This window comes from Phytophthora ramorum (assembly GCF_020800215.1).
Source record: "Phytophthora ramorum isolate Pr-102 chromosome Unknown Phyram_PR-102_s0021, whole genome shotgun sequence".
In the NCBI taxonomy this organism is placed as follows: Eukaryota; Oomycota; class Peronosporomycetes; order Peronosporales; family Peronosporaceae; genus Phytophthora; species Phytophthora ramorum.
The window spans coordinates 101,248-115,848 of NW_027150667.1; the positions used below are offsets into that span (position 1 = coordinate 101,248).

The 14,601-nt window shown below is 53.4% G+C and overlaps 5 protein-coding genes across 5 annotated transcripts; 3 read left to right on the plus strand and 2 right to left on the minus strand.

The window, feature by feature from the left end:
• Window positions 1-1,344: 1,344 nt before the first annotated feature.
• Window positions 1,345-2,283, minus strand: KRP23_14345 (uncharacterized protein; the record flags this gene model as incomplete). Its single annotated transcript, XM_067885161.1, has 2 exons — window positions 1,345-2,111; window positions 2,193-2,283. The coding sequence occupies 2 exons, from the start codon at window positions 2,281-2,283 to the stop codon at window positions 1,345-1,347; spliced, it is 858 nt and encodes a 285-aa protein (XP_067737360.1).
• A 454-nt stretch (window positions 2,284-2,737) lies between these two features.
• KRP23_14346 (Ribonuclease H1) lies at window positions 2,738-3,868 on the plus strand (the record flags this gene model as incomplete). Its single annotated transcript, XM_067885162.1, has 1 exon — window positions 2,738-3,868. The coding sequence occupies one exon, from the start codon at window positions 2,738-2,740 to the stop codon at window positions 3,866-3,868; it is 1,131 nt and encodes a 376-aa protein (XP_067737361.1).
• A 186-nt stretch (window positions 3,869-4,054) lies between these two features.
• On the plus strand, window positions 4,055-6,418 carry KRP23_14347 (uncharacterized protein; the record flags this gene model as incomplete). Its single annotated transcript, XM_067885163.1, has 1 exon — window positions 4,055-6,418. The coding sequence occupies one exon, from the start codon at window positions 4,055-4,057 to the stop codon at window positions 6,416-6,418; it is 2,364 nt and encodes a 787-aa protein (XP_067737362.1).
• A 234-nt stretch (window positions 6,419-6,652) lies between these two features.
• Window positions 6,653-12,566, plus strand: KRP23_14348 (Myoferlin; the record flags this gene model as incomplete). The annotated part of the gene is made up of 5 exons (XM_067885164.1): window positions 6,653-6,731; window positions 6,798-7,438; window positions 7,501-7,659; window positions 7,729-7,812; window positions 7,875-12,566. The coding sequence occupies 5 exons, from the start codon at window positions 6,653-6,655 to the stop codon at window positions 12,564-12,566; spliced, it is 5,655 nt and encodes a 1,884-aa protein (XP_067737363.1).
• A 25-nt stretch (window positions 12,567-12,591) lies between these two features.
• KRP23_14349 (uncharacterized protein) lies at window positions 12,592-14,586 on the minus strand (the record flags this gene model as incomplete). The annotated part of the gene is made up of 1 exon (XM_067885166.1): window positions 12,592-14,586. The coding sequence occupies one exon, from the start codon at window positions 14,584-14,586 to the stop codon at window positions 12,592-12,594; it is 1,995 nt and encodes a 664-aa protein (XP_067737364.1).
• Window positions 14,587-14,601: the final 15 nt, after the last annotated feature.

Sequence of the window (14,601 nt, forward strand, 5' to 3'; positions counted from 1 at the left end):
GCCACAAAATTGCACGGACATTTATTGTGGCGAATGGAGACAGCTCACGCTGCGACTGCCAGCAAATTCACTTTCGAATTGGCCGCGGTAGCACATTACCATGAGCACAATCACTTACGCCCGACAAGTTTGATATGGATCTGCTCCCCCTTCTCAAGAAGGCCAACCTGCTCTTCAAAACTCGCTCCAGCACAACCAAACATCATAAGGAAGACCCACTCATCACAGCACCTCTGTCACGGGGAGCACAGCAACTCAGGACACGCATCTTGGAGGCTCACCCGGAAACACTGTTGCGCTTTAGTTTGAGCCGCATGCGCCACGTGGAGATTCCTGTCGAGCTTCGCGTGAAAAATCTCGCTTCTAGCCGCGTGGCAGGACGTAGTCTGTCATTCACGCGCGCCATGTGAGACAGGGAGATGAATCTCTACAAGAAGCGCATGGTCGACATCGTCGGAGAGGGTGTTCGCTACCATCGATAGGTTCGACTGTCCAGACGTTTGAATCTATTGAAGTGTGATAAAGAGATCGTAGCTGTCTCGTCGAAATGCACTCTTGGGGCGCCGTGCATCCCGAAAAATGATCCAGAAGCCACCGCACAATGTCCAAAGCTGTTTACGTCTCACTGTGGCACGTAGCGACTATGTAAACTGGTAGCGATAGTAGTGGATATCCACTGGCTGAACGACCATATAGTGCCTTTGACCTTCATTGGGTCGCTGTTCACCCATAGTCGATCCTGCAGTCGAATTGGCTCGGTCGAACACGCTTGATACAGGGGGATGATATCCTAAACTATCGAGATACGAGGAAACGATCGGGTGACATGACACAGCGCAGCAACTGCAGGACGAGGGCGCACCGCCAGCATCACCATAGTGAAAGGGCTGCTGACAGTGTCCTGGAATAGTTGTTGGGGAGGTGGATAGTCCTATTGCATCAAGTACGATGTTGATGCCTGACAATCAGAGCTCCCGAGTATTGCATTTCTCATTTGAGTTGTAGAGACAATTAAAAGCACCATGCATAGCCAGCAGTAAATAATTGCAATGCAACGTGATGAACGGCCATTACTCGTCTGGTCAAGTCGAGCAGGATGAGAGGCGACGCTGGTGTCGTCAATTGAGTCCTTGAGGGGCAAGTGAAATTGCTCAACAATTCGCAACATTAATCGTTTTCATTTGAGTTCCTGGGCTACTCCTCGCTTCCTGCTGCTTCTGCCCGGACAACATTACCTTGACATGCACTTCACTTCCAGACTACGGTCCCAAACTCACCACTCGCACCGCATCTTCGGGCTTCCGTTCAAATTACTTCATTCGTCAACTGCGTGTGGCCATCAACTTACCAGTAGCGGCAACGAGGCCAGTTCCACGAGCCTGGGAAGCAGCTACCCCCTCCATAGCGACAACGAGGCCAGTTCCACGAGCCTGGGAAACAACCTCCTCCTCCGTAGCGGCAACGCGGCCAGTTCCACGACCCAGGGAAACAACCTCCCCCTCCATAACGGCAGCGAGGCCAGTTCCACGACCCAGGGTAGCACCCGACCAAGATTTCATTGGTACCGGCACCTCCGTTGTCATTTCCAGGTTGGTCCATCGTCGTCCCTGGTTGCTGCTGGTCATCAGGCTGTTCACCAGGCTGCTCACCAGGCTGCTCATTGGGCTGCTGATCATCGGGCTGATCTTGCAGGTGTCGAGGCTGGTTCACCATCATTGGCATCGACATCCCTGGCTGCTGCTGGAAACCAGGTTGGTTCATCGTCATTGGGATCGACATCCCTGGCTGCTGCTGGTAACCGGGTTGGTTAACCATCATTGGCGTCATCATCCCTGGCTGCTGCTGGTAACCAGGCTGCACATTGGGCTGGTAACCAGGCTGTACATTGGGCTGTCCCTGGTCATCAGGCTGATCTTGCAGGTGACGAGGCTGGTTCATCACCATTGGCATCGACATCCCTGGCTGCTGCTGGTAGCCAGGCTGGTTCATCGTCATCGGCATCATCATCCCTGGTTGCATGTAACCAGGTTGTTCATTGGGCTGCTCGCCAGGCTGCTCACTGGGTTGCCCCTGATCATCGGGCTGATCTTGTAGGTGGCGCAAGTGAGCTCCTAAATCCATAATTCAGCAAACGGCGTGAGGGGGTTACAATGGTGAATCATCATACGAACAAAAGGCAGCACACTCGTTACCTTGCGTGTCAGCCTGGAGGTCATGGACCTCAGCAGCAATGACAGCAACCACCGCCAGGACCAGCAATAGAAACAGCGCGAGCGGCTTCATCGTAGCGATGCTGGAGCGACGGAGAACTTGACTACTTTCGCGCTTGGAGGCAAATTCGCGACTGAGCTCTCGGGTGGAGGCCACCGGACAAAATCATACAAGATGAAGATACCTGGAGATGCCGCCGTTGGGGTTGCATGTGCGTTATGGTTGACAAACGTCAGCGGGACGAGCCCCAACTGATTGCTCTGCACGTCTCGGAGCGACACGTAAACCGCGAAAGGTGCTGGGGCAGCAGCATTTGGTAGTGACTCATATCAAACCGTTGGCACTTTCGCAAGTGCGTGCCTCACTTCATCGCCCAAATGCTCTGGCCGCCAGTCCGTTCCTATCTGGTTTTCGTTGTAGCCTTGGTGAGCAAAAAAGCAAGATTGATCCTATCGTCGAAAGCCTGTGTGTCACACACCATCCGAAATTAACGTCTTTTCGGAGCAGTAGTTTCGGATTTTGACAAATGGCGAAAGGTGGCTTCTACGCGGTGGCGGCGGGGCGCTCGCCCGGCGTTTTCACGACGTGGGCGGAGTGCGAGGCGCAGGTGAAGGGCTTCATTGGCTGCAGGTACAAGAAGTTCAAGTCCAGCACCGAGGCACAAGCGTACATCGACGCCCACAACCGCCAGAACGGCGTCACAAGCGTCGCCCCAGAACCAAATCCTACTGCAAACCCTAAAAGACCTCGCGACGAAAGTGTCGACAATGTCAAAACTTCGGCGCCACCCGCTAAGAAACCTAAGCAATCAATTACGTCGATGCTGCAACATGAGGCGAATTCAAGAGCTGGTAAATCCCCAGCTCAGAGATCTTCATTGGGGGCGGCTATTGACTTGAAGTCGGACGCCCCGGAGGGTTTTGCCGGAGGTGAAGCTACTGCAGATATTGACGCTCAATTGGCCGAGACCACTTCTGGAGGTTCCTGGTATGCGGTAGCTAAAGGACGCAAGACGGGGGTCTTTCGGACGTGGAAAGAGTGCAAACCACAAGTGGAGAACCTGTTCAGTGCCAGTTTCAAAAAGTTCTCTACGAAGGAGCAAGCAGAAGCTTTCGTGACTCAACATGTCGCTGCTACCAAAGGTCAAGCAGGAGACCCGGATCCGAGAGATCCCAACACTTTGGTGGCGTTCTGTGATGGTAGTGCACTGGAGAATGGACGTCGAGGCTGCCGGGCGGGATACGCGTGCATTTTCCCGCACCGCGAGGAGTGGAATGTGGCCAAGCAGCTTGTGGAAGGTCGAGCGACAAACAATCGAGCAGAGTATATGGCTGCACTTGAGGCGATGAAGAGAGCAAACGTGGAGGATCCGGAGGGGTCCCGTATGCTCTTCATCTTCTCAGATAGTATGCTGTTGATTCGATCTATGACGGAATGGGTTGGCACTTGGCAGAAGAACAATTGGAAGAAGTCGGACGGTGCGTCCGTGCAGAACCGCGATTTGCTCGAGTTGTTGATGACGGAGAAGGGCAACCGTCGGATCCGATGGACCCACGTGAAGGCGCACACCGGTAAAAAGGACTGGGGATCCAAGTGGAACGACGTCGCTGATCATGCAGCGCGAAATGCTGCTCTAAGCGTCAGCGCTAATACTTAAGTCAAGGCCTCACTATTCAGCTCGCTTCAGACGATTCCAAGAAAGATGAAGACGCCGTTTAATAACAAATGCTGGGGGTTGTTCTCTCTAGACGCGTCCCATATTCTTCATCCGTCAGTGAAGTAAAGTGATCGCTTTGCTTTCCCTTTCGGTGGTTCATTGACGAACTGGACGCGAGCAGAGAAGATGGAGCGAGGACAGTTGGAGAGAAGTATTAAACAGCTATCAACCCATTTGGAAGCAGCAGCCTTTTCTCCGAGCGCTGATGACGTTGATCAAGGGCTGGGCCTGTTAGAGGAAGTGGACACTTACTTGAAACGCTCCGTATTTGACAGTGATTTGAAGGCCGACAACAAGCAGAATGTTGTGATTCTTGGCACCACGGGGGCAGGAAAAAGCACTGTGGCCTCATTTCTCTTTGGGAAGGGAAAAGTGGCTGTTCACCACGAGAGTCCGTATGCGCGTGTACTCATTGCAGAGTCTCCACTACCAGGTGTTATTATCCAAAGTGGGCCCACTTCCGCGACGTTGCTACCAGTCGTGAATCACGTTAGTCTAGCGGACAGAAAGGTGGCTGTGTGGGATATGCCTGGAGGCCGGGATACACGTGGCCCGTTCGTGGAGTTAGTCGTGCATTTTGTCTTTAAGTGGATGCTGAAAGAAAAAGACTTGCGATTCGTCATCGTGAGTCCACCTCTACATGAGCGACCCCAAACCGTCACGCTCCAGGGACTGATCAACGGTTCCCTAGTACGTGCAGACAATGCTGTAGTTGTGTACACAAAGTGCGGTACAGACTTCGACCCCGATATCACGAGTGATCTTGACATCGAAGAAGGCAAGCGAGGTATCCGCTCGTTTGCTTTGTCTGCTCCGGTCAAGTCGGACCCAGAAGGCCACAACTACTCCCTTCAGTATCACGATCGAAAGCTTGAAATACTGAAAGCACTCGAGGGACTACGGTCATACGCAGTGGAATTTGAGGAGCCTCTACCTGCCGCTGCTGCGCGTTTGCTCGACCAGATTCGTGAGTGTTGCGTTGGGTTCGCTCGTGACGTGCTATCTGCCTGCTTTCTGCGAGTGTATGCCTGGGATGCATATGCTGGGACGATTGAAGAGATCGAAGGTGCTCTCAATTCGCTCAAAACCCCTGACGCGCTGTCTTTTGAGTCAGTTGTGGATATCCTGCTTCATCTTGTTCCCCTTGAAGGCGATCGCATTCGATCCGACCCCGAAGTTGCCAGGGCTGCTCGGCGATTGTCTCTTGTTGGAACGATTGACGGTACCACCAACGACAGCCGTCGACATGTGGCCGAGTGGCTGAATGCAGAGTGTATTTGTGCCATTGAAGAGGCCAAGGAGAAGTTGGTAGAGCTACGGAACGCTGTGCTCGCGTACAGCTACACCGAAAAGTATCGTGACTTACGGAACGTTCTGATCCTCAGCTCATTTCAGTTGCGACTCTCCAGCGAACTGCCCAAAGTCCACAAGTTTGTGGAAAAGCATCAAGCTACAATTACATCCGAAGCAATTCCCGGCGTGATTTTTATGGGGTATGGATCACTCGAGGTTGACACAAATCTACAAATGTGGGCGAATGTTACACTTGTGAGCCCGTCGATCCAAGTGACGACCAAGTGCGCGTTTGATCTGTCTGCCAGGGGTCAAGCGAAAATGCAGAGAGCAAACGGAATGGCTGGAACAGACGGGGGGTATGGAAAACCGGGATTTCCTGGTGGCAATTTGCTTGTTGTCTGCGGTTGGTTGGAGGATCCCGATGACATGTTGCGCACTACGTCTTCTCGCGGACAGCTAGGAGGTGATGGTCAAAACGGCGGTGATGGTGTGAACGGTGCGGACTCGGAGTACTGCTTGAGTGACTTCAAAAATGCAGTTCGAAGTGCAATTGACGGTGGCCTTCTAGCAGATGAAGAGGGTCCTGGTGCAACGGCTCGGCCGGATGGATTGAAAGTTGACTCGTGCATGAACCACGAATCCCCACCATCTGGATGGTTCTTCGGCACTCGAGGGATTTATATCTACACTGTAGTTAAGGAATCCGTGCCTGGTGGAAAAGGGATACGCCCAGGAGGCGGAGGTATCGGTGGCGCAGGAGGCGAAGGTGGTAGAATTCGTCTTCAGGTCGGTGGTATCGTGAGTGAAGCAATTGGTTGCCAAGGTCGCCAAGGCAGTGTTGGGGCCCATGGAAAAGCAGCTCGAGATGGTCGCGCAAGCCCGAGTTTTTCTGCAATAGTGCAACAATGGTACTTCAAAGGGGGTGGGTTGTACAGTGGCACGGTGGAGAAGCCGACACTTGTGGTTGCCAACTTGACGAAGGAAGTCGACCTTCCCCCCATGATGGGTGCAGAACTACGCAAGTTGAGGAAGGAAGAGGCAGCACAAGGGAACTCGAGGCTTGGCCTCCGTTTCGTTCAGGAGAGGTACGAGATGCTGTCGACGCGATTGAAAACCACTTTTCCACAGTGTGATTTCAGCAATCTGAAGGTGACGTGGGAGGCTACTCGGGGTAACAAGAGGATGATCTCGTGAAAGAACCAACTGAAGTGAATACGATCTTCACTGGTGCTAAGCAGAAGGTTGAAGGAAACGTCGATGTAGGAGAAGGTTGTAGCTTCTTTTCTTGTTATCGTACGTGGCGTAAGAAATGCGAAGTGGTCGGTCGATCTAGCGACCACACGTTTGAAAGCCCAAAGGTCTCCGGTATCCTTGTCAATTGTGACCACTCGGAAGATACGCGGATCTTTCAATTGCAGGCCTGCATCAATGAGCAGCGATCGAGAGGAATACGAAGACGCTCCTGTCGACATCCTGCCCAAGGAGATCCGACTGGCTGACGATGCAGGTGCGTCCCTTAACGTCCTAGCTCTCGAATCGATCGTCTTATCATTGTTCCTTGCTGTATTTGCAGACGACACGCTACCCAACACGTTGGTCATCACCGTGTTACAAGCTCGGCACCTTCAACCCGCAGCACTTCGAGATACGCTCAGTTGCTACGTCAAGCTGACTTCATTAGGTGTCGAGTACAAGACGAGTGTCATGACCAAGACTCGGGAGCCGCGATGGCACGAGGTGTTCGTGTTCCGAGCTGTTGACTGGACGACGGGGGTGATAGTGTCGGTCCGTGACCGGCTTCCACTGAAAATGCACTTCCTAGGACAAGTGGCGATCTCCTCAGCAGAGATCGCCAGTCTTCCTGGAATGATCACTCAACGGTGGTTCCAGCTGAGGGATAAGGGCGCTGCAGGCCAATTGACGGGTGCTGAGTTGGAACTGAAGGTGGCGCTTTTGTACACGAAAGCCAATGACCAAGGACTTTACGAGACGGGCCCAGCGGCCGTGGAACTCGAGCACGGAGATGCAGGGCTGGCAGAGTTACTTGTAGGTCAGGAGGACGAGACGGAGGAAGAGGTTTATACGCGGAATAAAGCGCTTCTTCGGCGTGAAGAGCAAGAACGAGAAGCTGCTGCGACTATTGCTGCTTTAAAGCAAGGAGACTATCAAGTGCAGGTGCACGTTATCGAGGCGAGAGACCTCAAGGGAGAAAATGTAAGTGCTTATACACATTGCGGGTATGATTCATTTCTCACTAAGCTGTTGAGTGATTGTAGCTGAGCGGCACGTCCGATCCGTACTGCCAAGTGGAAATCATGGGCTTGTCCAAGAAAACGTCTACGAAATATGACACGCTGGGCTGCGTCTTTGACGAGATTTTGTTCTTCAACTTCCCAAACATCGGCCGCCACGAGCTTCGTGAGGCTTCAATCAAGGTATCTATTGCTACACGAGCGCCAGAGACTATGGTGGATATGTTTTTCACCTTACTCGTGTGGTATCAGATCTCAGTGTACGACAAAGAGCGTGTGCTCAAGGACAATTTGATTGGCATCTACCAGCTGGACTGCCTCTCAGTGTACACCCTGGTACGTCATGCACGATTCGTTGGCTACAAGCTAATCTAACTCGGATATAATTCTGTGTCTAGCCCGATCATGAGCTCTACAGACAGTGGATCGCGGTTCACGACAATTTGAACGCGAAAGACCGAGGCATCCAGGGGTTTCTGCTGGTTAGCGTCGTGGTGCTAGGGCCTGGTGACGCTCTTCGTGTACACGATCGCGAAGCTGAAATTGAGCAGGAGCTTGTTGAGGCTACAGGAGAGAGACCCGCAGACGATAATGGTCCAGCTACGACTCCACCTCTTGTGCTGGTTCCTCCCGCCATTGAACTCAAGTTGCAGTTCCTCGTTGTGAGGGTTCTGCGAGCAGAGCATTTGCCGGCTATGGACACTGGTGGCCTCTTGATTGGGGCTCAGGGCATCGATGCGTTCCTGCAAGTGGTTTTTGCTGCGAACGCCCCCAGCAAAACCTCTTGTGTCACCGTAAAGGGGCGCGGCAATCTCGCCCCCGACTTTTACGAGGAACTGTGGCTACCTGTGCGCATACCAACGTTCTCGCGGCACATTGGGCTTTCGATTTGGGACCGCGATCTCACATCACCAAACGAGTTGGTTGGCGTAGCGTCTCACGATTATTTGCAGGTTCCCGCAGCTCCAGTTGTAGAGCATCAAACTACGGCGCAGGCTCCTGAAAGCCCACAGAGAGTGGGTTTACTGCTGCGAGACAGTGATGAAGACGAAGACGCTGAACTGGTAGGTGGACTGAGTGAATCCGCCACCCGAGAGAAGATGGAGCTAGAGGAAGAGCAAGAGAACCTTCTAGCAGCAGCTCCGCGGTGGTACAATCTCTACGGGCCTCCGTTGCGTGGCACAAATCCGAAGCGCCAGCAGCTCGTGTCTCGTCACGCCGAACTCGGCTCAACCTACCGCGGTCGGGTACTAGTTTCAATGGTTCGAATTGAGTCACCACGTCCCGAAGACGGAGAGAAGATGCACACTAAGCAAATGCCTGCTTCAGAGCGGGAACGGTTTGAGCGCAGCATCCCCAAGACTGTCAAGTACGTGCTCCGCGGAGCATTATTTTGTGGTGTCGAGTTACCAAGAGCTTCTCAGACATCGTTCACGGGCGGTGCGTCGCAAGTTCGAGTGACAATATCCCTAGGACCATACACCATCGAGTTTGAGAGCCAAGAGGTCGCGAAGGATGGCTCCGCTAATTTTGAGCAGTGTCTCGAGCACCGATCAACGTTAGAGCTACCCGCAGATTTGAGCCAGATCCCGGATATTATCGTCACGCTGAGTCGTTCTGTCGGTGGGGTTGTAGCAGCAACAAGTCGCAAGGAAGAGTTTGTAAGCGTAAGTTTCGCACGCTTTCGAGCTGAAGATTTGTTCGCGCGCGGGTTTACTGCAAAATCTCAGTGGCTCGTGCTGAAAGAAGAGATTGCTCGTCGACGGACTCGACACGCGCTAGAAAGTTCGCAGCACCCAGGCGTTCTTCTGCTTCGGTTGGGATTTGGGCGGGTGGAGATGGCTACGCGGTATCCTTGGGACACGGACGGCGACACCTCAGAGCTCTTCAGCCCGTTCCGATCCCCAAGAGTGCACCGAGAGATCCGTGTTCATGTGTTCCAGGCTCGTGGATTGGAGTCACCAGCAGGGGTGGCGCGTGTTCCCAGTCCCGTCGTCAATGTTCGTTGCTGCGGGCAGCAAAAGAACACGAGGACTCGTCCGAATACCCCAGCACCACTCTTCTACGAGTCGTTGGTCTTCCTTACGAATGTGCCTGCGACCGATGTGATTTACACGCCCGAGATCGTTCTACAAGTACAAGATTTGGGGGGAAGTGGAGGAGTTCTTGGAGAGTTGAGACTGTCGCTAGCTTCAGCGGTGCGATCTGTCGCTACTGCTGGATCGCCAAAACCTCGATGGTACGCACTCAAACGACCTCGAAGCAGATCTTCGACGTCAGTAAGTTTACTACTTGCTGAGCTCGGAGGGAGCGGATCATCCGGGCAATTACTTGTAGCAATCCAGTACATCGACCACACAGGATCAGCTCCACCTGCAGTACTCCGTGAGCCAGCATCTATCACTCCAAAGTACACAGAGGCGAATCTCGACATTGTTGCTCTCGGTGTAAGGCACCTGAAGGCGCTCAGCACTCTGGGAGTACGTCGTCCTCATGTCGAGTTCGAGCTCGTGGGAGGGTACTTTGTTGATGGATCGAATGTCAAACGAACTCAGTCGGGTATGCCAGCCGGGGGGTCTAGTGCTTCAGGCAGCAGCAAGAACGCAAACTTCCTAGACCGGATTGTGGCGCACGTCAAGCTGCCAATGGACACTTTGTACGCTCCGCAACTGCAGATTCGAGTGTGCGATTCGACACTAGGTGGACTACGAAAGACCACACTAGCATCGTGTATTGTTGATCTCGCCAACAAACTTCCATGGAGCCCGACGTATCGCGTCGAAGTTGCTGATGGTGCCGGGTCTCCTTTCAGGAGCCCTGCCAAGCGTAAGGTTCTCGGCTTCAGTCAAGTCAAGGACAAAAAGTCAAAATCTGGAGAAAAAGGCACTGGTGCGAGTGGGGATGTCACTGATACTAACGCACAACATGAAGATGACGACGTGGAGTACATCTTTGATGAAGGCCAGCCCGAAGCAGAAGCAGATTATCCTACAGACGACGGCATTGGGGTTGGTGATCTTAACCTCCCCTCGGTGTTGCACTCGCACGCTCGAGCGAGTAGAATTAAACCGTTGGAGGATACTGACCCTGCGGTGATCGAACAGCGCCGCCGCGAGGAAGAACGACGTTACTACGCGAGTAAATCAGCGCTATTGCTCTCACATCGAAGTGCTAATAGGCTAAGAGGGTCTGCGCTTGACTCACCGCGTAACAGCCGTGATCAGGAGCACCATCGCGCCCCCTACCTTCAGGGACGAGACTGGTGGGTTTCTCAATACGGTGGCGAAGAGTTGGAGGACTTTTTTTCAAGCCCAGCGCTAGAAAGCTACCAACTGAGGAGACCGGTGCTGACGCGCCCAAATCTCTTGCGGTTTGAGCGAGTCCGCGTGCAGCTCCGTGCTGGAGTCTTTAAAGGCCGCATCACGGTGATGGAACGAAGAGCCAAGAAGGAGTCGCGATCTCAAGAAGAGGAGCGAGCAAAGCAGGAATACTTGGAGCTGCGTCGACTGCAGGACGGACCTCAACCCGTGATCGTACGGGTGTACGTGCTGCGTGGACAAAACTTGCAAGCCAAGAATTCCAATGGCTACTCGGACCCGTATCTACGTCTAAAGCTAGGAAGCAACCGCGTCAACGACCGCTCCAATGCTTGTACGAACACGTTGCAGCCAGAATTCTTTCGTCTGTTTGCTCTGGAGACGACTTTACCAGGTGCTTCACAGCTTGACATTTCGGTTTGGGATCGAGGTCTGGTCTCGGATCAACTGATCGGATCTACGACGATCGATCTGGAGGAGCGTTGGTTCCATCGCGAGTGGCAGGAGATTGGTGAGGGCCGATCTTCACCTAGGAAACGAGACAGCAATCTGAAACCAATTGAGTATCGCCATCTCTACGTGCCCCAGAGTCGCTCGACGTCACAGGGGTTCTTGCAGCTGTGGGTGGATATCTTAACCACACAAGAAGCGGCACGCATCGAGCCTGTGGATATCTGCCCTCCTGCTCCGAAGACATTTGAAGTTCGTGTGGTGATATGGCGCGCGGAAAACGTTCAAGATCAAGCCCAAAGCGAGATAAACGACTACTTTGTCAAGGCTTGGATGGAGAGTGGCGGTGATTCAGGCAGTAGTCGCGCTGAAAGCACAGACACGCATTGGCGCTGCGCGAACGGCAAACCTTGCTGGAATTGGAGACTTGTCATGAAGACCGAGTTCCCTCCTCGATCACCCGAGATGGCACGGCTTCACATCCAACTTTGGGACAAGGACGTGCTCAAGTGGAACGATGTGCTGGGTGAAGCTCAGCTGGATCTGTACAAGTGGCTGCGTCGCGCGTACGAAACCAATCGATCCATGGCTCCTTTCCTTGAGCTCAAGCGTCTATCTCGACAGTCTGTAGTTCCCGGAGACAGCTATCAAAACGACCACAACAACAATGTTGACGAGAACACCAGTGATGGATTCGACAACAGTGACGATGAATCAAGCGAAGAGGAAAGGAGCACTACAGTCAAGTTAGCACCTCGCGAAGATAATGCATTGCTGGCTCGGAGCTCTACGAAATCTTCTCGTAAGAAACAAAAACACTTGTCTGGAAGTAAGAACCGTCAAGGGCCTTCCCTGGCGGAGCGCAAACTAGCTAAGACTCAAAAAGACGAGGCCGACGCGGAGGCAGCAATCAATGGGCTGCTGGATTTCATGGGACTGGGAAAACTTCCGGATGATGCCGAGTGGATTCCTATCTACTTTACGGATCGTGAAGCTGCTATGTCCATGGAAATGGGACGAATTGGTATCTCAGTACAAATTGTGCCAGAGGACGAAGCGATGGCGTCTCCGGTGGGTAAAGGCCAAAACGCGCCCAATCTCAACCCGTATTTGCCTCCTCCTGTGGGGCGGATGCGGTTCAATGCCAACCCGGTGGCTATGTTCAAAGTCCTCGTCGGACCTCAAATGTGCATCCGGTTGTCCATCATCTGCTGTTGCGTTGGGTGCGTGTTGTTCATATCCGTGTTCGGCGCTACGCTCATGAGTACGCTTACTTATCTCCAAGCCGTCGAAGGAAAACATTCCCGTGTGAGAAGACCGTAAAGGAGAAAGTGAGAATGAATTCAAGTTAATGTTGGGCGAAGAGACTGAGGAAATCCTTGCCCAAAGAAGTACGCAGCGGTGGTGAGCGAGACGCTGGCAATCTTGATCCACCACACCCTCCTGAAGTGGGAGGCGGAGGAGCTATGGGCATTGAGGCATCACCTAAAGCGGTATAGTCGTCCAGATGCAGATCCGTCATCTCCGTCGCTGCGAGAGTCATGAGGTCTTCGGACGAGTAAAGCGGAGTTTGCTCGATTGCAGTCTCAGGGTCCATTGAATCGTAGTCAACCGTGGATGAAGAGCCTACGAAGAAGGGGTTCGAGCTTGAACGAATCCACTGAAGTTCTGGATTGTCCGTCACGGAAATGGCGGACTTCGGAGCTGCCATTTTCGACGCAGCAGCCGCTCGTCTCGATGGAAAGTGGTTTTCGACAGGCTGCTGCGGCTCATGTTGGGGTTGCTGCTGCTTGCTCACGAATTGACGGCTGCGGTACTGGGGGCCTTCGCTATCCTCGAGATCATCTTCAATCGCGACGTCTACGTCAGGCTCCAGTGCAGGACGCGGGCTTGGCAGTGAAATGATCGTTTCGAACAGATGAGCGTTGTCGATCTGGTCATCCTTGCCAAACCACTGAAGCTGGCTTTGCCCAGCGTCAAGATCAGCCGACATCGCTTGATCACTCCCACGACTACCATCCGAACCTCTCACCGCCATCCGTAAGAGCTGTTCTTGGTTGCTGAATGTCGGCCAGCGACGTCCAAGACGAGGATTCTGCGACGCATTCAGCCCTGACGATGAAGGAGCCGAGCGCGAGTCGGACGGTAAATCCAGCGTCGTCTCACTTGCATCCGTCGTGACTTCAATCCTGAACGGAGGAGGCACGCTCTCGTCAACGTCTGCGAATCCGTCCGTCTTTGGGTCATGGTGGGATTGGTTGCACGAGAACACACTGTTCTTGTCGACAACACCTCGGCGAGAAGCTTTCACCGTTTCTTGCTGGCTGTGGCGCTTGGCCTTCACCATGTACCTCGATGGTGGACGATCGCCAGTTGCATCGGGAGGTGGACAGTCTGAAGGACTGCTTCTGCGACTACTACGTGCACTGCTAGTGGCGGAGGAGCTGGCACTTGAACTCGAGCTGCCACCCCGACGGACCGTGGTTTCTGGGGCATCAAAGGCATTTGCGTCGATTAGATGAGTGGGGAAAGCATGGCGTTGACGAGAAGGAGGACGATCAGCCAGCTCCTTGGCCACGGGAACTCGCGCTCGCGGCTTTTTGTTGACTCCGGCTGACAAATTTCGATACTTGCTAGCTCGGGAAGGCAGAGTTGCTCGCGTGGCAGCATGGTTGTTGTTGCTAGACCCAGTCATCCAGTTTTCATGGCTTGAAATTGAAAACTCCTCTGGCCCAGCACCGGAAGACATTTGCTGAGCTTTATGAGTCTCTTCGTCATCCTCCTCCGGATCGCTGTTGTTACCACTGCTTTTCTGACGCCCGACCAAGCGGTAAGATGAATCTGTAGCACCGAGTAGCTGGCTTTCGTCAAGCCGCTTCCTGTTCGATGGACGAACGGAGGAGGCTGAAGGCGTCAAAGTTCGTCGTGCAGCGATTGACGCCTCTTGTGAGTTGGGAAGAGGTTGATTCTTTGTCGTTGGTGCCGCCATCACTGGTGCGGCGGCGACATGAGACTTTCGGTGCTGCGAACTTGTAGGCGTACGGCGACTACTTCCACTGACGACGCTGCTTCTACGCCTGCTACTAGGCTGCAAGTCCCCCATGGCAGCATCACTGTCACTTGGTACGTCACGATGGACGCGTCGGCTGACGTGGGTCTTTTCTCGACGGGCTTCATACTCGACTTGGTGACGTTCCGGTTCTTCAGTCCCTTGTGAGAACGTCATGGAGCTGGCTCCGGGTGATACCGTGCGCAAACGGCGGCTCTTTCGCTTGATCTTGACACCGGACGAAGAACCTTCGCTCGAAGACGGCAATTTCATCGTCGAGGAGAGGAGACTCATGATTACTATCTGTGG